Here is a 23,657-nt window from a genome sequence, read left to right as displayed (position 1 = left end):
GCTCGACATGTTAATGCATTTAGGGAAAAGAACATTTGAATGATCATTTTGCTACAGTTTTGCTTGGCTGTCTTAAACATATATAGGTTAATGTTCTAAGGAATGAATGTTCATTTTAATTTTGCAACTTAAAGAGCGTTAAAATATAAAATATCTATTTCAATTGCATATTAAAACTACTGTAGGAACTGACAAATGTAAATTATATTATTTCATTTTCATTTTGCACGTATGCTATTTTAAATGTATATTTAAATACATTAAATGGATTGTCATGTTACATACTGCTTGTCATTTTCTGTATTGCATTTCAAATTGAAAATTGCTACCAATATGGTTCCATTGGGGACAAAGTTGGTGGGATCACATTGCAGTCTCTTTCACAGAGTGTCAGAATAACTAGCTGTGTTACAACATGGAAACATTTAACCTGATTCTCAGAAACAACTGGTTGGGTCAAATGTTTATAAATTATGTGAAGTAAAGCAGATTTAACGGTAAAACCACTGTTTTTAAGACTACTGTCCTGGGATTTTTTTCTTTTGTGACAGTGCCACCTAACGGATGGTTTAAAAAGTGAATAATCTGGACACAGATCACACACACGCGCGCACACACACATGAACACGCGCACACACACGCACACACACCAATCCATCCACACACATATACTAGCCTATACATCAACATATACTGTATATATCAACACCAATAGTTTGTCCATCCCTTCGTCACTAAAACAGCAATGGGAGATGATAATTAGTGCTGGGTTTACAGAAATATTGAGAGTTTTATAAAGGGTTCATGGAAAAAAATCTCCACTCTTAAAGTAATCTGGATCAAAGAGGAAACCCTGCTCAGCCTCCTGCGAGAACAAATCTACTGCATGATGACCTACAAAAAAGGTAACTTAAATATACAATTGTTCCAATAATATAAGCGCAAAATGCACAGGTCTGAAACAGAACGACACAGATGAACTGCACACAACAACACAGATCAACGTGTTTTTATAATTTGAGTTTTAAAATGTATAAATATAAAAGTTGAATTCATTCATGCTAAAATAGAATCACGAAGACCACAGCAAGTCGTGCCTCGTGCTACAGTTTTATTTAACCAAAAAAGCACATAGCAGTGTTTTTTGCATCAAGCTAAGCAAAAAATGTCTATAGTTCCTCCAGTTAGCAACATACACTTCAGCTACGTTAACTTCTGCTGCACAATTCAAGACACCACAATAACGCTATAACGTTAAACAAACAAAACATAATTCTCATTAAAACCTCACACAGTAGTACATCCTGATTTTAATGTACTAGCTTTTTTGCCTAGTGCTAGAAATGTGCTTCATCCACTTGTGTACATACTCGGCAGATTGCCATTTGTAAAGGTAAATCTCAGATGAGACCACTAGATGGGCCTAGCATTCCTTTTAATTACACTACACATTATAAAGTTATACGAGTCTCTCAATGATTCTCTTAATTTTTTTTCAGATTGTTTTGCATACTGTGAGAGAACTGTTAAGTATTACGCTATTCTATGTGTGTTTATAGCCCTACTTGACAAAAACTTGAAAACTCATCGAGTCAGTAATGGCGGCCTCTGTAGGGTAAAATGTGTATTGCATGTTGTGTGTTTTTTATGAAACTATTTAATAACAACGATATTAAATCGCATAAAAATCATTATGGCATACATTGTCAAGATACCTAAATTGCTTATGTTTTCCATTCATTTAAATAGAAATACTGTTAAAATCTTATTTGCTGCGTCAGCCTGCTGGGATATGATAAAGTTTTACATTTGGAAGTTTTACATTTTCCTGTGTATATTTGCCAGTGAACGTTCACTGATAGGCTTTCTTATTTCTTATGATTGGTGTGACGTATTCAGTGGTGAGTTTAAGTTTCAGTATTGATATTTTAGGTTTAACATAGGCTTATGGCTTTCCTATACAGCTTCCTTTACAATAGGGGCATTATGTGGCCAACTTGGGTGCATCTCTATTCTCAATTCTAAGACAGAGGAATTGAAGTAAATGGGATATCCTTGCTAGCTATTCTTTATCATCAAATATTATTTGATGATAAATTGATGAAGCCTTCGTTAATGAAGCATACATTTTTAAGATTAAAACAGTAAAACATAAATAAGTTAAACACATACTTAAGTTACAGTTCATAGCGTAACTACATTATAAAGGCAAAAATATAACAACAAAATAAAAATGTTTCAATTCTATGTTATACAACAATATGAATGCATATTGTCTGGAAATGGTCTACATTTGCAATAATATAATACTGAATTATCACATTTATGCATGTTTGAATATAATGTGAACATGTGATGAAAAGAGGGAGGAAAATTTATACTGTATGTGCGACACATTTATTCTAGTGTATATTTAGTGTATCCTGCTCATCAGGAAGTCTCCTCACTTTGCGTTCCTCGTGTACTAGCACATAATGTACTCTATTTGAACTAAAATGCTTTTATGCAATTATACAGCTCAGCAGTCATTATGTAAGAGATTATGTACAGTCAATCGCATGTCGGGTTTATTTTGTGATAAACTGGCTGACTTAATCATGTTCATTACACAGCTGCTTGACACATACTGTAAGTGAATAATTGGACACTAAATATTGATTTGAGATTAAATATTCAAAAAGTTATTTTATTATGAAGAACATTTCAGTAGCACTAGAAAAACAGCCCGGATGAGCAGTCCATTAAAACGTAATCAGTATTAAAGAGGATCAGTGTGCTGGGTGGCACGATTGATAGGCAGAAACCGTAGCAATAAATTAAAATATTTCATGAAAAAATGATGTGATCCAAATTGATAATGCTACAGTATATTTTCGTTTTTGCTGATGGTCTTTAGAGGTGTGTAGAAAATCAGTTCACAGAAGTCACATTGTGTTTTCTAATAACAACCCATCACTCATTTATTTATAGAGCTTTCTCTTAGACACATCTCTCAGTACAGGTTTTTCACCACATAGCTAGCGATGTATTTGACAGCCAGCATGGTCTCCTCACAGGTGGGCTTGATCTCAGATTCGGGCAGCAGGAAGCCGTAACGACCGGTGTCACGCAGCTCGAATGTGTAGGCATACTTAATGCCCAGGTCATAGGCCCAGTCATCAGAACCACCGGCAGCAGGGTCTAAAATGAGAAAGTTCATGTTTACCTATACAGCTTTTTGAGGGCATCCAATTCTTTTCATTTATTAATGAGAAGTGTTGATAAAATCAATTAAAACTGAATATTTTGCTCAGGACTGGAACTGTCTTAGAATGCATCTGTCTATGGGCAACAGTCCATACAGTATGTATTGGATTCATCCTACTCACAGATGGTGACAGCTCCAGGTCCATATTGGTATTTGGTTCCATACAGGCTACGCAGGGCTGAAGTAGCTCCCTGAGCCACACTGAGCTGCCAAAAACAGACAGAAGTTACTGGCATTGGTAAGTTAGTCATGTCACATTCCCTGTTAGCTTTTCATGTTTTCCATATACTGTATGCTGTAGAAAGTACTTCAAGAGAGAGTATTAAGGGAACCCAACAAGCTAGTTAAAAAAAAATACAACATTGAGAAAACTTTCTTTTCGTACTAGTGGATGAACTGTTCATCCTCTGAAAGATGATCTTAGTACAATAGAAAACTACTGACTAAGAGGCCGTTTACACAACAGTGTCAACTTAATGTGGGAAACTTATTATGCGTTTTGGAGATTTGAACTGCGTTTTACGAGGCTAATTTTTGAAAACAGGCCTCAACGTGCACATTTTTACAAACGCTGTTGTTATCGATAACATTTTGCTATCGTCTCCATGTAAACTGCAAAACGCAATTTTGTGAGAACGATGACATCACGCGCATGTGCATTACGTGTTCAGTTGCGCGCGAGTTGCGACTCTACACACATAAATACTTGGACCTGTATTATAAAGCACCTTTGACTTTAAACTGGGTATGTTTATGTGCACAGGCACGTTATGTTTCTTTACAAAGTAACATCGCCATCCACTGGCCTGGCATGCACAATATAGCATTTTTATTCGTTTTGCCGCATCCGTGATCATCATTGCCTAGTTAACTTTACAACTGCAGCTATACAAAGTGATCTGCCTTCTAAAATACGCAAGAATGAGATTTTTTTTGTTGCACGCGCAGGTCCCTGCACCCCTGCACGAGCATTGTGGGGATAGAGGAAGCGCCGCACTGGAGTGGATCACGAAACTACAGACTGAAAGGTCAAAAGAAAAGTTTATTTCTTATGGGTGGATTAATTCACGTTTTTTTCATAATAATGCCCAACTTGCAGAGTGCCAAGTTAACCACGCCTACTTATTTACATTCCGCAGAATACACGGAATAGAAAAATCTCTTATGGTTGACATTTTATTCCGTGGTAATGGCATATAGCGTCATACTGGCCAGCCCCTAAGTGTGTGTTTGTTTATGTGTGTGCACTGGTACCAGCTCGGAGTGGTCAGCGGCCAGGCCATATTTGTAGGAATAGGGGAAGAGGAGCAGCTGAGAGTATGAATGGACGGTCAGGTAAGACTTGATGATGGACTTGTTAGTGCGAATGAAGTTGGCCAGATTCTTGGACTCAATCTCAGACTCTGGACGGCTTCCACAGTAGGTGTCGGAGCAAGGGTTGCTGGAAGCTCCAACGGCTTAAAAAGCAAAGGACATACAACAAAGACTTGGGTAAACGTTTTGGGGTAATATGGTCATGACAAAACAGTGACGTCCTGCAATTGAGCTGGTGGAAATGGATAAAGGAAGCATGTACTCACTGCACCATCCGGCATCAAAGTTTCTGTTGGGATCAGTTCCCACACAGCTGCTGCCACTGTTCTTGGAGCGAGTTTTTCTCCACATCCTGTCCTGAAGGTCACAACAAGAGCTTTCATATCAAACATCACACCCTGAATCTTTGTCATTTACTGTATGTCTTTTGATGACACAAACAATGTGAACGCACTCTGGTCCAGGTGTATTCATAGCCATCAATGTTGAAGACAGGTAGAACGAAGAAGTCCATCTTATCCAGAAGGTTGGTCATCTCAGCATCACTGCCGTAGGTGGACACAGCCTAAGCATGGAGTGAAAGGATTAATGTTCATCAGCTTAGAAAGAAAGAAGAACAAAAGAAAGTGGATGATGTACCTCCTGTACAAACCACTGGCAGAAAGCAGGAGTGATCCACTCTCTAGCATGAAAGCCACAGTCCATGAACACAGCTGGCTTAACAGAGCCTGTCTTCTTTCCAACCTATGGATGAAAATACAAAAAAATGAAAAAAATTGATGATTATTGTCAAAAACACATGGGAGACACACATTTCTATTAATACTTGTCTTTTAATAAAGGGATAGTTCAGTTATAGTTAGTAGACTTGTTGAAATTAAATTGAGCATATTTTGAAATAAAATTAAAATGGAGAATTTGCATTATTTATTGACAAGAATACGCTAATATTCATTTATACATAATGCATAATCTAAGCTTGACTCGTGCATAAAAATGCTGCGCTCTTTTTTTACATGCTTGATAAAATAATCTTCGAATTTTACCGTCAGAAGTTGCATGGGACGTCCTTCATATGTGTTTCCAATCACCTGTCTGCTGATCAGGTCAGGATTAGCAGAGCTGATGCTAATGGCCCAGTCATTGATCTGTGATTTTTTTTAAATACATTACACAAGTCAAATGAAAGGGAAATGTTTAAGAGTATCTACTGTATAGTGAGGTCTTACTGTTTCCCAGTTGTTGTATTTCATGTAGTCATGACCTTTTGTGAACCTTTTGTTATTCATCTGAGCCTCAACAGCAACCTGAAGATCTCCAATCAGGACCCTATAAAAAGATTCAGTAAAACTTGGCTTTTTTATTGCATGATAATGCAGATAATAACGGTAGAGCGATGGTGGAAAGGTATGCGTATTTGGCGTGCTGTCCGTGGAGCGGGCCCCGAGCTCGCCGGTTCCTGCCGAACCCGGAGCACACCACACCCCCCCCCCCATCGGGGCGAGTGCACTGAGCTCGGAATCGGCCCGAACCCAGAGCGCACCCCCCGGGTATTGCGGGAGTAAGGGGGCTCGAGGAGAGTAGCAGGGGTTGTGGAGGGATGTTGAAGACTTGTAGAGATAATGCTGGTTAGACGGCTTGTCTATTCATGGGAAAGCTTGCTTGAGCTGATAGGGTGGATGCAGTGATTGCTGATTGTGGATGAGCCGGGCTGATTATCTGCTCCGGCTCCTCCCGAACTTTGTTAATTAAACATCATATAGAAGATGGAAATCCCTGAAACACCATCTCGAAAATCACTCTCTGCCCTGCCGTCTGCTGATACCTGCTGTGAGATCTCTGTCTATTGCTTGTGTTACCATGACTGTACAATACTACTTTGAAATAGAATAACTCTTAGGGCTATTTGTATATACACGAGTGAGCATTTTAAACATATCAATGTAAATTATTGGTCAGTTTGATGATAAACTGTGTAATAGAGTGAATATTTGTGTGTGGCACCACACCATCTGCCCACGTATTGTCTCTTTTGGAGACTGTCATTACAGTACTCCATCCGAATTGGTGAGAAGAATACGTGTTCAACTCACAACACAACTTCACACACATGAACACAATAGGAACCAGGCATGAACTTCCAAATTAAAATTCATTGTGTGCTCACGGCTCATTTAAAATGTATTGTGGGGTCCAGTCACAGACTTACTCAACTTCCATGTCACTCTGATGTAAAATGGTGGAGACCATGGCAAGCTGGGGTGCAGGAACATGAATGTCAACAGTCATGCCAACGGTCACAATGTCAGCTCTATCTGGTCTCCAGAAATCCACCTGCAGAGGGAGCAGTTTGTCATAGTGCATGTACAAGCATGTCTTACTGAAAACCAGTCCAAGTAACCAGTCTAAGATGAGAGAGACTGGAGCTTCTTATCACATCAAAGATCAAATTATAAATACGTGTCTGTTCTCTAACAGAGACTTTATACTGTATTTTGGTTTCAAACACCCTAAAACCCTCTTAAAAATTTTTTTGGGGAATATTAATTAAACTGCTTGAAAACAAAAATGTAGTAGGACATTTTTGCAAAGCTGTTTGATAAACAATGAAATCACTTTAATTCAAATAATATTTAGCACAAATGCAGACCATAAAAATATAAATAATATGCAGAATATAAACCAAAAGAATGAAAATTGTGTCTGGGGTAAGTTGTCACATGTGATACGGATAGTTTTAATTTGTTTAAAAGTTGAATGCTAACATGTGTTTCTTTTTATTTAGTATATAGTATATCTGTTTTCATTTTTATTGTTTAAATTTTGCTAAAAAGTCTATAATATGTTGGTACATTACATGTTTTATGACAAAAACCTTTTTAAAACCTTTTTGTGACAAGCAATATTAACTGGAGTATAAAGTGTGAGTAACAGCCCCAGCGTTTCCTAATTCAAGAAATCCTCCGACAGAAACATTTCTTCAAATAACACACAAGGCCACAGTTGTTATGAAAATGAATCATTCATTTCTCTGTTTGTGTGTATGTTATAATTTACCTTAACATTGCGGCTCAATTCCTGGATGATTGACACATGTTCGTAAGTTTCAGGCTTCACACGGAGGACCCTCTCTCTGTTCAAGTGTGACAGTTTTTACTTTTTACCATCATACTGTAAACATTCTGATAAAATAAATAAAATGTTTCAAAAATTTACCCCACAAATCTGGTCTGCTCACAAAGAGCGACAGCCACCAAACCCAGCAGCAAAAGGACCTTCATATTGTCTAGGTGAGCATATGCCTGGCACATCTCACTTTATAATGCTCGACCCTCAGGAAGCACCCAATCCCAAACTTCCATATACATAATTCCCCTGTCACGAATACTGTACAAGATATTTTTAGCTACAGTACTTTTGGTGGTGGGGGCTTCAAATACAACTCTTTCAATTATTAACCTGTCAAGATGATTTCTAAATGTTCAAAAAGAAAAAGACAACTAAATACCTTTTTTAAAAATGGCTTTAATTTAAGTGCCTGTTCCCCAAAGTCCCAAACACAAACTCGACTATTCATTTACAGCAGTTAAGATTTTATTAAATTATTGTTCAAATTATTTCCATTAACTGTTCAAATAACAACAGAATAAAAGTCAGACCTTAAACTAAAACTTACAAAAATGAACTTGAAACATGAAACAAAATATTCAACATGTCTAAAACGAGTTATGTTTAGTGTGTGAATTTTTGCTTTCCTGTTAAACAGACATCTTTAAATTATATCTTAGACTACAGCTATCAATTTCCTTATAAAGTCTGAAAATACTAATACAATTTCACTAAATAGACAATATAAGTAAGAGAGATGTCATTGTTACAGTAATTCAAACAAATATTAAACTGTATTTAAAATCTATATTGTTGTTCAACTACAATACAGATTTAAAATATGTCAAATATACATTTACAGTGTGGTTTAGTAAACTACTAAGAGCAAGGTAATCTCAAAAGAAACCAAGAAAAATATAGATACAGTATATATGGAATTTTCAGTTAAAGAAATCCTAACTGCAGAAAATCTCTTTGTAAAAGGAACACAAATATAATGCACATAATGTGTATAAACAGATTGTGACAGGTTATCGCTGACACACTCATGACTAGCTTTCTGTAGACACCAACAGCTGTTACGTTTACATTCATGTACCTGGCATACGTTGAAATGCATGTTATCAGTATCTGTATGTGCATAGACTGGAAATCAAACCTATGACCTTGGTGTTGCTAGCGTCCTGCTAAACTAAGGTTACAGCTGGTTTCACCACCTCCAAGTTGTTTGTTTTCAGCAAAATTGTATTTGTGGTTTTGGTTCCACAAAAAAGGCACTGTTTTCAGAAAACCCAAACTGTGGATATTGCATGGTCACATTCACAGATCACTTATTCAGAAGCGTATGTAAAACCCACTCTTAGCAAACGGTCTCCATAGTCTACACAAGTAAATGAAAGCATATTTTATTGATTTTGCATCATCATCCAAATAAAATGTCAGATTAAGCTTTGCATTCTCAGCATTGGCATAAGCAAGCTATAAGCGTCAGTGCAAACTGTCCTCTCACATGTTCAGTTTTGTCTTACAGGTCAACTACTGTTATGGTAGAATAATAGTGTAGTTAGAAGCAAATCTTGCTGTGAATATATTAGACATGTCAACACATAGCTACCTGAATAATAATGCATCTGGTTTAATTTTACAGACAGCTGAAGGCACTCATGCATTTGCATACCTGCATAAAACAAACAGTTTCTGGCGCTGTTTAAAAGACCAGGTTTAAGTTCTTTAAGCAACCGGCACATGTGCACCAGCTAGACCAACGTCAAACCATCACTATCACACTGGTCAAAGCTAGACTTTCCAGAAATGCAATATGATAAACATAACTATGTCTTCAGATGTGTATAAAGACCTTACATAATGAAGCGTTACGTTTTTATGACCTTAGAATGAGCTATTTCTATCTACATTCACCGCAAGTCCCCTTACATGGAATCCACCATGTTGTTTCTACAGCAGCCCTAAACGGACAAACTGCTCTACAGGGCATGTTTCAACGTTATCTCCTTCGGCAAAGATGCGAAAATGTGATGACATCTTTGTCCTGTGTCAGCCACCGTAGTGTTTTGAAAGGGAGGGGTGAGCTGTGGACTGAGCCGTGGGTTACGATTCGTAACCACTCTGCTAGATGCTACTAAATTTCACAAACCTTAAAGCCACAATATGGAATAATTTTGTTATGAAATATCCAAAAATCACTTGCACAGTGTGATATATTTCATACAGTTGTGTACTTAAATTATCCCAAATGTTTCCAAGAATGTGCAAATCCAGAGAAATTCCTATTTAAAATAATGGCCCATCCCTTGTCTCGCTTGTATTTGTATCATATCAGTGACTTAATATCCGCTGCTCCGCACTACCCTCAGTTTCCGGTTGTAGAAACTAAGGCAACACGCAAATGAGAAAATGGTTATACAGCATATGGGACGCAGCATCTGTTGTTCTGTTATTATGGATCACGATTACACTTTGGCGAGTAAAGGAAACCCCAAAAAGCGTAAACGTAGGCCAAATGAGGCAAGCAGGCTTATGGACAAACGAAGAAATAAAACTCGGATTAATATCAGCGTGGCGTTTTCTAAATGGAGAGAGCTTCGCGACCAACTTGGACTCGACAGAGACTCCGCTTTCGCATGTGTTTTAATAGACAGGTAAGCAAAGAAAATGTTATTGTACACAAAATACTCGTAAAACCGTAAAACGTGAAACCGTGTAGCATTACGCTACCAAATCAATAGACAAAGTCCAATATCAGTCGTGGACTAACGTTGCATTACATTCCACGTTTCTTGCAAGCTAATTCATTACGATGACATCAAATAAAATTCATTCATTACCTTGTCCGTGAACATGATGGGTGATCTCCATACGCCTCTGGATGGTGAAAACGACATATCCCATAATTCTACTCTCCTACATAACGTCATTTAGCTTCGCCTTTTATTGTTGTTTCGAAATTGCGCCATTTAGCGGTCTAAATATTCCATATTGTGGCTTTAAGAATGGTTACTAAAACACAAATCATCATCCTCACGGTTTTTCTTAATATTTCAGCTGCGCACTGATGAAGTCTCTACAGAAGATGTTGTATTCTTCTTGGAGCTTGTTGGTTTGAGCAATCCAGAGGTGCAGCTGGAATGTATATTAATCTTTGAGTTAATTCTAAGGGGACCGCTAGCTGGACCCGAGCCACAGCACAGCAGCCTCAGTAGATTCTTGCGGAAGTTCTTTCCAACAAAGCTGTAGAGAAGGGGGTTGACACAACTGTTCAAGTACGAAATGCAGATGGTAAAGGGCATGGCGGTGTCAAGAATATCCAGAGTTTGGCAGTTTTTCACCACACCAAGCATGGCCAGCAGCTCCATGAAGTGGAAAGCTTGATGAGGAGCCCAGCAAACAAAGAACGCTAGCACAGCAGCAGCTAGCATGCGTAACGTCTCGTCTTCCCGCGAGCGAACGCTCTTCCTCAGCATACCCCTAGAATCCAGCAGGTCCCGACCGATAAGGCAATAGCATGTGATGATGATGAGAAAAGGCACAAAGAACCCTAGAACGCTTTTTAGCACACTAAGGGTAACAAGCAAGTGGATTCGTTCGCTGCGGTGCCACACCGCGCACAACATGGAGTTGCCCATGTCATAAACATCCCTGCTTAGCGCTGTGGGCATGCTGAGAAGTAAAGCAAACACCCATATTAGCACGCAGGTGAGGTTGGCGTAGAAGAGGGTGCGTCGATGTCTGGAACGCACCGGGTGTACGATAGCGAGATATCGGTCGATGCTAAGAGCAGTAAGAAAGAAGATGCTAGTGTAGAGGTTGAAGATGACCAGACCTGCACTAGCTTTGCACAAGAAGGTGCCGAAGGGCCAGTGGTATCCCGTGGCCGTGAAGGTGGCCCACATTGGCAGTGTGATGAGGAAGGTTAGATCCGAAATAGCAAGGTTGAGCACAAACACGTTGGCTACTGTCTTTAGCTTCATGTAGCGGTAGATGACAGCCACCACCATACTGTTCCCAATGATCCCAATGATGAAGTTGCACCCATAGACCACAGGGATGAATTTGAAGATGAAGTTGTATCGTCCAGACATGCTGCAGTTCACAAGGAGGCCTTTACTCAATCCTGATGTCTCGTTCTCCATTTTTGTCTCAGTTTCCAGAGGTTTGGGACAGAAAATAGGGATCTTTCGTACAGGGGCCCGGTTGTGTTTGTAGGGACCAACTTCAGCCTTGGGTTCGATGGGACCTATAAAAGACGGCAACAAAACTGTCAGACACAGTCCAGAAGAAGAGACATCATTACCGTAGGCTCAGGCCGTAAACACCGGCTGTGACGCACAAGCATGAAAGAGCTCATGCTACGCCCTCTCGTTAAGATGAGCACATTAAAACTGTCCTCACCGTTCATGCAATTTCTGTTAAACAAGACGCCATTAAAAACAGATGCTTAATGTTACTCGGCATTTAAATATGACCTTTTGAAATAACGCTATTTACCACCTGGAACCCCTTAAAATGCTTCCCAAGTCAATTAGTAGCAAGTGTACAGTGTTTACCACTGGCTTCCCATGGCTGTGATTAAGAGAAGTGTAAAATTTTGATTTCCAGTTTTGAAAAGCTTATCGAAATGAATACATTCTTAAAGGTCATGGACGAGAGAAAAATGAATGTAGTAAATATAATAAATTTGAACAGTTGGACTGCCACTCAAAAAGGATCACAAGTCTGTTCTGACAGGGTTGTGACTAACCATATCACAGTAATTCTGTGGCCACATTAGACTTTTAATATGTAAAAATTGAATGTGAGAGGCCTGCGCATATCGTCAGCGACTAGATATACATGCCAAGATGCTGTTTTATTTATTTATTTACAGCATGCATTCTGATGTGCATGCACTGTTTTTGTCATTCTTTTTTTTTGTATTATAAAAATAAGGATTGTGCAACATTGCTGTTATTAGTGTTTCCTATGAGACACAGCAATCCTCCATTGGTCACAAGTATTTGCCTTAAACAAATTCACATGGTTGATTCAGCTTTTGGAACGCTCTGAAATATTACAGTAAACTTATTCAACTTTTGCATGTTTATGAATGGAAGTCAATGGAAAGAGACATCTAGTGTAGCAAATAAATAGTTCATTTATTTTAACTTAATTGTTTACATATTCAGATCTCTCAATCTCTTATTTTGTGGTAAGCATTGAGATAGAAATAGTTGACTACTAGAACATTTTCTAATGAAGACTGAGTGTGTAGCAACTACTGTCCACCATTAACTGAGGAAGAAGCAAGAAATACATTAATAGGAGAGCATAAGAATAGTGGTGGAGAGTTGTTATGTACTACACACGCTGTACACAGAAAAGTGCTCAGCATGAGAATTTCTAATCAGCAAACACTTAAATAAACAGGTTCATTTTAGTCCACGCAGTGGAAAGACTCTGTGAGAAAAATGAATCTGCTCCGACCAGAATAGAATGAGAAAGGTTTAGGATTTTATTTTTGCCAGTTCCTCAAACTTAATAAATTTGGTTAGTTTTACCTCAAATTTCCACAAGAGGGCGTACTATAGTGGATTTTCTGTATTGCAGCAGCAATAGCAAAGGCTCAAAAGTCACTTCAAACCAGATAAAAAAATGCAGGAAAAGTATTTAACTGCAACTTACAAAAATCCCCAACAGTAAGCACAAGCTTAAATAAATAAATAAATAAATAAATAAATATGCTTATTTTAAAAGATCTATAGAAAATGATTTTTGTTATTCCTTTATTGTTATGCTTATTTCCTTATAAATAGGTGTTCAGGTTAAGCTTTGCATTTTGTGAAATTTCTTATTGTTTCACTACACTTTGAAGACCTACAAATGAACATTCTATGCTAACAGCATAGTCTATAGAATGAAATTTAATTCATTACAAATAATGAAATGTATTAAATACAATGAAATAAAATACTACTTAAGTTAGAACAAATATAATAATTATTTTACAAATTTAAAATTAATTTTAAATGGCGGCCACAGAACAAATTTTAAACGTAAAATAGACAATAATAAAACGTGTACATTTTTGGCATCTTTCTGCAACCCTTCAAATATCTATTCTTTTACATCATGGTCCTATACGGGACTGTTTATTTTATGTCAAGCAAATCTGTGTTTCTTTGGTTTCACAGGCGAGACATACTTTTGTAAAAGCACAGCCATATCAGTTACAAATGTGCCGCTCATTGTGAGAGGAGAACAGCGTTAGGTTGCCGAGGGTAACAGGATAATGAAATATCATCCCAGCATTTCTGCTCCTCAGGCCTGCTGCGGTGAAGCAGTTCCGCACATGTCAGCGCTTGATTTAGTCCTGTTTTCTTTTTTAAATGAGTGTAACAGTAGGCGGCTATAAATTTGACTGTACAGAGATCGCAACAGAGAAATGTGCTGGACCAGATCTCTTTTAAAGTTATTCTTGTGCTCCTATGCCTTTTCTGTGGATATGTTTGATAACATGGGATGACATTTTTCAGCAGTATGGGCCCTCTTGTACATACTGCTACCGTAGTATAAGTTGCTTTGTTCAAAAGCATCTGCTTAAATGACTTCTTGCCCTGACAGCATAACAAGTTTCTAGAAACTGTAATAGGACAGAAGTGTAGCATGAGCACCACCATCTGGCAGACTATCCGCTATAAAAGTCGTCAGTGATCTAGCTAATGATTTATACAATCTCCTAACCATTCACTTCCGAGAGGCGCGGCCTGGAAATCTACTTCATCAGCACATCCGTGACCACTAAAAAAACAATTATCTTCTTTTGTCTCCTGCTGGGACAGTTTGTATATTTCTGTTGACTGGACTTTTAAAGCAAACGGCTGTTTGGATTAAGAACAGATGGAATGACACAGACATCTGTCGGACATTTTGTTTAGCTGAGCTCAAGTGTAAACTCAACACAGTAACTTAGCTTCTGTTGTGTTCTGTTTGCCATCTCATCAGTAAGATGCAAATTGCCGCAATGGGAGATGTGGACAACAAATATTAGTCATCCTTCAGAGTACAGCTCATCTTTATTTGGGCCGAATTTATGTTTTTAACGTGTGTGGGGGTTTTCTTAGCTACTGTTTAGTTTGGGTCAAATTATTCATAAATAATAATACAAAGAAGCCAATCAAATAATCCCAATCTAATTTACAGTATAGCCTATTTTAAAGGGATAGTTCACAAAAAAATCTGTCATGATTTACTCACCTTCGAGTTGTCCCAGATGTCGGAGATTCTGTGAGCCTGGTGACTGTAGTGTATAATTTGAGTTAATACATGTTTCGCTTAAATATGCAATATGAGTAAACAGTGCACATAAACAGCTGTTTAAAGTGGAAGTTCACCCAAAAATCGACTTTGTGTGATTTTTTATTCACCCACATGACGTTAAACATGTTTAGAGAACTTCCGGCATCTTTGGAGCACAAATAGAGATATTTAGGTGACATCCAAGAGCTTTCCAGGCCTCCTCATTGAAACCATGGTGTCAGTTTTTGCCAAGGTCCAGAAAAGTACTAAAGACATCGTTAAAGTGGTCCATCCGTGCATTGTGGCTGAGTTGAATGTTTTTGAAGCGACGAGAATGCTTTTTGTGCGAAAAACAAACCAAAATACCGACTTTAATCGTTATATTCTCCTCTGTCTTGTCAGTGTATGGCGCGCGTTCACGAGAGCACTTCTTCTTCGTCTTCTTCTTGGACGAGAGCACTTCAAAAGTAGACAGGTTTGTGTGCTGAACGCCGCATGGGGCTTAAGCTTGCCCCTATTGGATGCCGGTGCTCTGACTCACAACGCGGAAGCGCAACTCTGTGTTTACATGCTGTAGAATTGGAACTAGAAAACACTACTTAAGGACTGTAGGAGATGGTACACTTTATCCTGGTGCTATCTTTTGTGGCCTAAGTCTTTGCTGAAGATCAGGTGTCATGGACTGGAATGCCTCCCAGAGCTCCCTTCCGCCTCCTCTGAAATTTGTCCCTTGGTCCGACAGTAATTCCTTAGGGCAGCCTCTGCGTGCAATAAACCTCCGTAGTGACATCAGAAATGAATCAGTATCCAAACTGTGCAGGAGGTCTGTATGCACGGCTCTTGTGGTAAGACACTTGTAAAGGATTCCCCACCTCTTTTCTACTCGTCGACCGATCTTTACAAGGAAGGGACCGAAACAGTCGACCCCAGTGGAATAAAAGGTTGGTTTGTATAGACGCAAATGTGCTAAGGGAAGGTCTGCCATTTTGTCTTGTCAAGTCTTCTATCATAGTCTTTGAGGAGTAACTTTACCGCTGGATGTTTGGCGTCCAATACCACAGGATGTTTTGTTGCGGAATCTAAAGCTTCTGCATGCCTTAGCCTGCCTCCAACTCTGATTAGATCAGTAGCCTCATCATATTCTGGAGCTAGGGTGAGTACGCAGCTGCTATTTGGCAGATCCTTACCAGACTTCAATCGTTGTAATTCCTCTGGGAAACTCTCATTCTGTACCTTCTGGAGGATGTAAGTTTTTGCTTCTTGGTAAGTATCTGCTGTAAGTTCCCCTGTTTCTCCAGCTGTCCTTTGGAGCTCCTGTGCAATGGTCTCCATGAGTTCTCTCCATGTCCTATGCTCACTACCGATTAGTTCCTTTGTTGTTACTACACCACAGAATGCAGATTTCTTGTGCTCAGACCTGTCAACTTCAGTGCGCTCTGCAGGATTTACTGGCCAGTGCTCTGGTGGAAGGAGCAAGAATGGAGGCCCTTGACTCCATCGGTTGGGTTCAGACAGCTCTTTCAGAGTCTTTCCTCTTGTCAGATCGTGAGCTGGATTTCAAACTGAATCTACGTATCTCCATGAAGTGAAATGAGTTAGCTCATGGATTTCTGCTACTCTGGTGCCGACGAAAACCTTGAAATGGCACGACTCTGACCGAATCCAAGACAGCACGGTAGTAGAGTCTGTCCAAAGTACTGTATAGCGAATGGGCAAAGTTAACTCCCTGCTTAAGAGGTTTGCCAGCTGTGCACCAGTAACAGCAGCGCAGAGCTCCAGATGTGGCACTGACAGGATTCTTTTAGGTGCTACTCTGGAGCGCGCCAGTACGAATGACAGATGGATCTTGCCAAGCTGATCTTCAGTGCGCAGGTAAGCGACTGCTCCATATGCACTCTCTGAGGCATCACCAAATACATGAAGGTCTGCAACAGCTCTGCCCTGGTCTACTGAAGCTGGTACATATGCTCTTGGGAAACTGATTTTGGCAAGGAACTGGAGCTCACTTTCCCATTCATTCCAGCTTTGGCTTAAGGGTTGAGGAAGCTGGGTATCGTCCCAGCTACGCTGCTTGCTCCAAAGTTGCTGTACCAATACCTTTGCCCTGGTAGTGTACGGAAGAACGTATCCCAAGGGATCATATTGACTAGCTAGTACTTTGTACATAACCCGCATGGTAAGCACACCATGTTCTATGGGCCGGTGGCTTTATGTCAGGACATCTGTCGGGCAGTTCCAACTAAGTCCCAAAGTGGATTCCTGGATCTCTGTTTTTTCATGAGCTAGTCACAGTTCAATGCCATCTGATTTGGCTTCACCTGGAAGATGCTGCACGACAGCTGGTATGTTGCTGGCCCATTGTCTCAATTTGAAGCCCCCTTTTGCTAACAGGCCTTGTAGTTTGTCAACCAGTTGCTTTGCCTCCTCCGCTGATGACAAGCTCTGCAAGCAGTTGTCAACATAGAAGCATCGCTGTACTGATAACCTCACATCTTTGTTGGGCTGGCTGTGTTCTTTCACGTGCCGCTGCAAGGGAAAGGTAGAGCAGCAAGGGCTACATGTTGTCCCGAAAGGGAGAACTTGCCACTCGAAGACATCAGGGGAACCACTTTCTCTTGAATCACGCCAGATGAACAGAAGAAGAGGTCTATCTTCTGGAAGAAGGCGGACTTGGTGAAACATGCCTTTTATATCTGCAATGATGGCCACTGCATGCTCACGGAACCTGAGTAAGACCCCAAGGAGTGACGAGCCTAAGGTGAGGCCAGCGAGGAGCGACTCATTTAGACTAAGGCCATTGAACTGGAAGGAGCAATCAAATACCACACGATTCTTTCCATTATGACTCACCATGTGGTGGGGGATAAACCAGGTCTCACCATATTTCTCCCTTTCTTCTGGGCTGAGCCTTTTGATAGCTCCTGACTCTACCAGTTTCTGGATTTCAACAGCATAAACTTCAGCTCGTTGAGGGTCTCTTGCTAATTTCCTTTCAGTACTTCGTAGACGGGGCATGACTGCTTCCATGTTGGCGTACAGGTGGGGCATGTCATTCTTACGCAGCAAGGGTGTTGCATAGCGCTCAATTCCCTCCACCTCCACAAGAACCGTCTTAGTCTCCAGCATTTGTATGGCTTCCTTGCCCTGCTGAGATCTTGTGCACTCTTTTACGTTCTGAAATGGCAGAACATCCACTTTCCACAGGCTTTCAACCTGCTTGAAAAGCTCAGCAGTGCAGGGTGAAGTGCAGACGTGTAAACACTGGTTTGGTTTTAGTCTGGGCTCCAGTAGGCTGGTAGGTCCCTGAAGTGTCCATCCTAGTTTGGTTCTTATAGCAGTTGGACCGCCCGGAGGACCAAGTCTCACTGGTTCAATTGGCGAGATAATGTGGGTTTGATCGGCACCAACAAGGATGAGAGGCTTCACTCTTTCAAAGCATTGTAGTGGGAGTCCAACCAGATGCTTGTATCGCTTCTGTAGTGTAGGAATCGGGTATGAGTGATCAATGAGATCGAGCTGGGGGGCAGTGAAGGCTCCAGATACGAGGTAACGCTTCCTTGGATTGGAGTATGGAGAAATGTAGAATGAGACTGCAGCACCATCGAGGGTTTGCACATCATGTCGAATTGTTCTCAGAGCCAAGCTTTCTGGAGTCCCATGTAGGCCAAGACTATAACAACTATAACGAGACATGATAACGAGACAACTATAACGAGACATGCTTCTGTCTTGGATGCTTCAATGGCGGGCTTCTCATTGACCTTATGAAGGATTCCTAGATGCTTTCGCTGACAAAGTGGGCATGGTTTCCTCAACCCACACTCGGCAGCCTGATGAGACTGGCCACAACACCAGCATCTCCGATTGGTGCCTATCCATTCTGAGAGTTGATCTTTCGTGAGTTTTGGGATTTTTGGACAATGACTGAAGGCATGCTCTGAGTTCTGACAGTAGAAGCAATATACTGTGAATTTACTCTTGGCTTTATCATCAACTTTGGCAGCAGGAAAGGTGACGATTGCTTCAGAACTATTTCCAGACCCAGTCAGTACTGTGGCAGTGGTTCTGCGTGACCGCGGAGCTATCCAAGACTCTTTGGGTTGGCTTTCCTTCCTCGTGGTCTGATCATCATAACTTTGGCACCAAGATTAATATTTTAGCCAGTCTTCCAGATCTATCAGTGAATATGTCGACCCAGGATGGTGTGACATGTGGCGACGGAAGTCGGCTTTCCTTTCAGGTGGCAATTTACTAAGTAGACGTGCTACGTGCGACCCGCACTGCAACTCAACGCTACCTTCCTGGCCTAATGTCTTAAGCAGACCAACCAATGACTGCAACCAATGTTGGCTCCTCATATGTGACTGGTGGATGAGTTGGCTGAGCATTAGGAGTAGCTGAAGGCCTTTGGAGATCGCATGCCCTCTCTAAGAGCTGAATCAGTTCATCCTTGGCTGACTCGATCCATTTTAGATCAGCTTGCATAGCCTGTTGTGCTGCACAGAGCTTAGAATTCTCCTCTAGGATCCTCTGCAACTTCACAGAGGTAGCATCTGATTGATCACTCTGGTATCCATCATTCCCACCATGGTGAGGGAACTCTACCTTGGCGTCAGACTGTGGTTGTTGATTTTTTTCTGGAGATGATGACTGCCAGGAAAGATTGGTGATCCGTTTCTGAGGAATGCGTTGGGAATCATAACACTCGTATCTTGCAGCCAGGCTTGGAGGGGCAGAGAGAGATGGAGCACCATGTGCTCCTCTTTGCTTTGTGGCTGATGCTTTGACATGCGAAGAAGAGTTATCATCATCTTCAGATGACTCCACATCTTGCTCTCTCTGTCCTACTGATGGCAGACTTCTGTAACTGCGAGGTCTCTGGAAATCCACTTCATAATCTTGTAAGTAGGCAGGGCAACGCTTAGGGCGAACCGCAGGGTTTCCTGGTTCAGAACGGGTTGACATCTTAATCCAGGGAAGTGCACATCCGGCTCGAAGGACCAGTTGTAGAATTGGAACTAGAAAACACTACTTAAGGACTGTAGGAGATGGTACACTTTATCCTGGTGGACCGATTAGAGCCCAAGAACTGAGTCAAACACCGTTCTGATCTTGCTGATTATTTACTGTAAATGTGTGTGTGTGTGGTCTGTACAAATAAAACAACATACATATAGGTTACAATAAGTATACATCAAGTACAACATAATACAACAGTATATAACACAACACTGCAGTACAGTATAACATACTATACAATGATGTGACATGTAGTATAATAATACTGCTCAATGCTTGTAATTGCAGTTCGAACATGATACTACTTCCAGAAAATACAATTAGCACTGAGCAACGTAATGACGTGGGGTATTAAATCCGCCTGTATTTAAGTAACTGTTCAACTTAAACCCCCATATCAACAACAATGTGAGACAGATTCAAATAATAATATACATGATAAGAAACGCTACGTTTAAACCGAACATAGGAACAACATAATTAAGGCGATCACCCACACTGACGGGAAACGCACGAAAAGAAATGCGCATATAATAACACTCGACAAATGCGGTTAATAAAGAAAATATAAATCACCCTAACGGTGATATCTTGTAGGATTATCACCTGAACATAGTCTTGAATGTATATTTATAATAAATTACTCACTTTGTTTGATGCATGCACACTATGTAACATAAGCGCGGCTCGCAGGTTTCTCGCACCTCCTCAATACTTCCGCCTGCGTCATCTCTTGCAGCACACTCTTAAAGGGGCCGTGCATGAAAGCCATTTATACACATGCAGAAGACGAAGAAGAAGTGCTTTTGTGAACGCGCGCCATACACTGACAAGACAGAGGAGAATATATCGATTAAAGTCTGTATTTTGGTTGGTTTTTCGCACATAAAGCATTCTCGTCGCTTCAAATAAAATTCATCTGAGCCACTATGCGCGGATGGACCAATTTAACCACTCAACAAGCGAATACATAATGACACTGGGCAGATGTTTGCTCACTACACGTTGCTTACAGAATAAACACATAATACCTAAAACTGCATGAAAACATATGGAGACATATGCATTAAAACTTGTCTTGTGGATTGTATACAGAGTATACAATCGTTCTTATGTTCTTACTCAAAACTGAGTTAATCATATTTAATAAATGTATCCAAGTTTGATTGTAGTTATAAAGCCATGCATTGTCTACACACACAAAAAACACTGTATTTTTTAAAATAATTAAACACTGTGTTGTCAGTGTTGAGAAAGATGCTCTTTTTAAAGGTGTCATGAATTAAGACATCAATTTTAACTCGTGCTTTTGTTATATAAGAGGGAATCATATTCAAGCAAACATCCTGTAAGTGTCAGAACTGAAAACGTCCTTGTTACTGAAATTACAACTGTTATTGACAACAGGCCCAGCGAATGCCAGGTTCTGGAATGCACCTATCTATGTCATAGAACACCGCCTCCACAGAAGAATATCAACGACTACTTCTCTAGCCCCGCCCACTGGTTCGCACATGACAGTACTGAAGTAACACAAGTTGCGCGGAACCAGATAGAGCGAGCAAGAAATAATCTTGCAAATAAATATGTTTTTTGTAAAGTATGTTTTTTTTAACACAACTTAAATATCCTAATTTAACTAAGGCCTAGTCCTGGTTTAAGTTAATCCTTGTTTGGGAAACCGCCCCATAATGTTTATATTTGGATTTATTTGCATAAAATGAAAACTGGAGAAACAGGTCAAAATAACAGAAAAGATGCTGTATTTTTCAGACCTCAAATACTCCAAAGAAAACAAGTTCATATTCACTTTTAAGCAACACAACAGTAATATTTCTACATGTATTTAGGAAAAGTTACAATCACATTTTTCATGTGTCTTTTACATTGCTGTTGGATGACTTTTTGTCACTCCAGAGTTTAGATTTTTTTGACTGAAATGACCACAATGCATCTAGAAAGGATTATTTGAAATAAAAATTTGGAATGGTCTCTTAATTACCTGTATATTAACTCTCTATATATGAAATCATCTGAAAATATGTTGTCGCCTTGAAATTATGTCAAAATTTAGTTATTCACATATTCTTATTCTGTGACTAATTATTTACATTATGTGATTTTTTTCTCCATGTTGTGTACAATTTGGGACAAAAGGTTTTATTTACGAAGTTAAATGGAATGCAAAGCTTGAAGCTTGTTATCTCAAAACTGCTCAGAATGCAGATAGAACGTTACAATTCCAACGTGACATTGTGACCCAAGTCTGTGAACACACACAAAATTAAATCACAAAATTACTTTAGTTGGGGTTTCACTGGGGCACTCACTTAATCCTTGGTGTTTCGAGTCAGATCCGTGGGCGTGGCATGTTGGTTTTGACTAAATCTTTGGTGTTTCAAGTGTTATGAAACCTTTACCCTAACCCACACCCTAACCCTAACCTTACTCTAACCATCTAAACTACCTATGATTGTTAAAATTGACGAAAAAACACATTTGGGTGATCACGTCTGACTCGAAACACCAAGGATTTAGTGAGTGCCGTTTCACTGGCAGGGTCACATACAGTAGCCTATAATGAACAGTACATTGTTAAAATATTGCGGTGTATATAATATAATGATTTGATTTCTGGAATGTTAGCCAAGATAACAGTGAAACTGAACTTGAACTAAATAAAGTCATAATGTCACACTGACCAAATAATGACTTACTGAAAATGTAATCAGAATGTAATGTATTTGCTGGGTCTTAATACTGTAATTGAGCCCAAACATAATGAGGTAAATATAAAAGTATTCCTTTATTAAGTACAATTTCAGATTGTACACATTTTTATTTTACGGATAGAGTTATGGGGGGTCTTTAGTCATTATTTGAAACAGCAGTCTATTAAAACAATCGAAGTCACTGTTGGACTGAACTTTTATTTATATTTTTAACGACGCTAATTGTTTTATAAAGATTACTGTTGGTCACCCTTACTGTTTCTCAGTGGGTGTTGCAAATATTTAACCAATAAAAAGTATTGAATAGAGCTTGTCTGCTTTAACAACACAATGTCTATTATTGAAAAAAAGCCTTTTTTTATTTCTGTCAAAGTGTCAGTTTTGGAGACTAAGCTTTTAATCCGACAGCGATGACAATGTCTACATTATCTGACTTTATGTCGCTCTCTGGTATTGAATCAGACAACTATATTTCAGCATGTTGAAATATACCCATAAATCATCCTTAAAATCCTACATTAAAGGACATGAAGAAGTGGGGTCCTACCTGCGGCAGCGTGTGAGAAAATCACAGTATCACAGTCTGAGCCAAATAGTGAGCAACTGAGCCACAGAGCCTTGAACTAGACAAACAAGACGTAAAACATCCCGACATAAACCACAATCCACCCCCCATTGATGAAAGCACATATCATGTCTGCATTTCCACAGTATCTGACTATTAAGACCACCCCAGCATACACCCACAACATCAGCACCCCTCCCATTTGAGTGGCACTGCCTTTCTTCTGTCTCACACTCTGACGCCAGTTCTCTCAAGCTTGCCTCCCATCCCCTGAATTCTACAATTCGGGGAAACTGTGGCAACGAATTGGCCTCCCCCATAAAATATGAATAGCAGTGTCGTGTTGGGTATGAAGAGGAAATTAGTTGTCTACTGTTTT

General features: G+C 39.8%; 1 protein-coding gene across 3 annotated transcripts; it reads right to left on the bottom strand.

Moving 5' to 3' along the window:
* Positions 1 to 2,273: 2,273 nt before the first annotated feature.
* On the bottom strand, positions 2,274 to 23,396 carry agtr1b (angiotensin II receptor, type 1b). Of its 3 annotated transcripts, XM_057323289.1 has the most exons (11): positions 7,778 to 7,842; positions 7,619 to 7,694; positions 6,771 to 6,895; positions 5,791 to 5,890; positions 5,608 to 5,709; positions 5,201 to 5,305; positions 5,016 to 5,126; positions 4,828 to 4,918; positions 4,502 to 4,704; positions 3,369 to 3,453; positions 2,274 to 3,180 (listed from the first exon to the last, which is right to left on the bottom strand). In XM_057323289.1, exons 1-11 carry the CDS (start codon positions 7,840 to 7,842, stop codon positions 2,993 to 2,995), a joined length of 1,251 nt encoding a protein of 416 aa, XP_057179272.1. In that variant the 3' UTR covers positions 2,274 to 2,992. The 3 variants fall into 3 exon arrangements, with proteins under 3 accessions (XP_057179272.1, XP_057179274.1, XP_057179273.1); XM_057323291.1 differs by lacking the exons at positions 2,274 to 3,180; positions 3,369 to 3,453; positions 4,502 to 4,704; ... (6 more) ...; positions 7,619 to 7,694; positions 7,778 to 7,842 and adding exons at positions 8,541 to 11,924; positions 14,921 to 14,963; positions 23,261 to 23,396; XM_057323290.1 differs by lacking the exons at positions 2,274 to 3,180; positions 3,369 to 3,453; positions 4,502 to 4,704; ... (6 more) ...; positions 7,619 to 7,694; positions 7,778 to 7,842 and adding exons at positions 8,541 to 11,924; positions 23,261 to 23,396.
* Positions 23,397 to 23,657: the final 261 nt, after the last annotated feature.

This window comes from Triplophysa rosa, linkage group LG23 (genome assembly GCF_024868665.1).
Source record: "Triplophysa rosa linkage group LG23, Trosa_1v2, whole genome shotgun sequence".
In the NCBI taxonomy this organism is placed as follows: Eukaryota; Metazoa; Chordata; class Actinopteri; order Cypriniformes; family Nemacheilidae; genus Triplophysa; species Triplophysa rosa.
This window is presented reverse-complemented; position numbering and strand designations above follow the sequence as displayed.

Bases quoted from the DNA above. Each gene is read 5' to 3' on its own strand.
- agtr1b (XM_057323289.1), bottom strand. From the start codon at position 7,842: ATGAAGGTCCTTTTGCTGCTGGGTTTGGTGGCTGTCGCTCTTTGTGAG. The intron at 4,919-5,015 runs GTGCGTTCACAT...TGTGACCTTCAG, and splicing joins ATGAATACACCTGGACCAGA to GACAGGATGTGGAGAAAAAC. The intron at 4,705-4,827 runs GTGAGTACATGC...TTGCTTTTTAAG, and splicing joins CTTTGATGCCGGATGGTGCA to CCGTTGGAGCTTCCAGCAAC.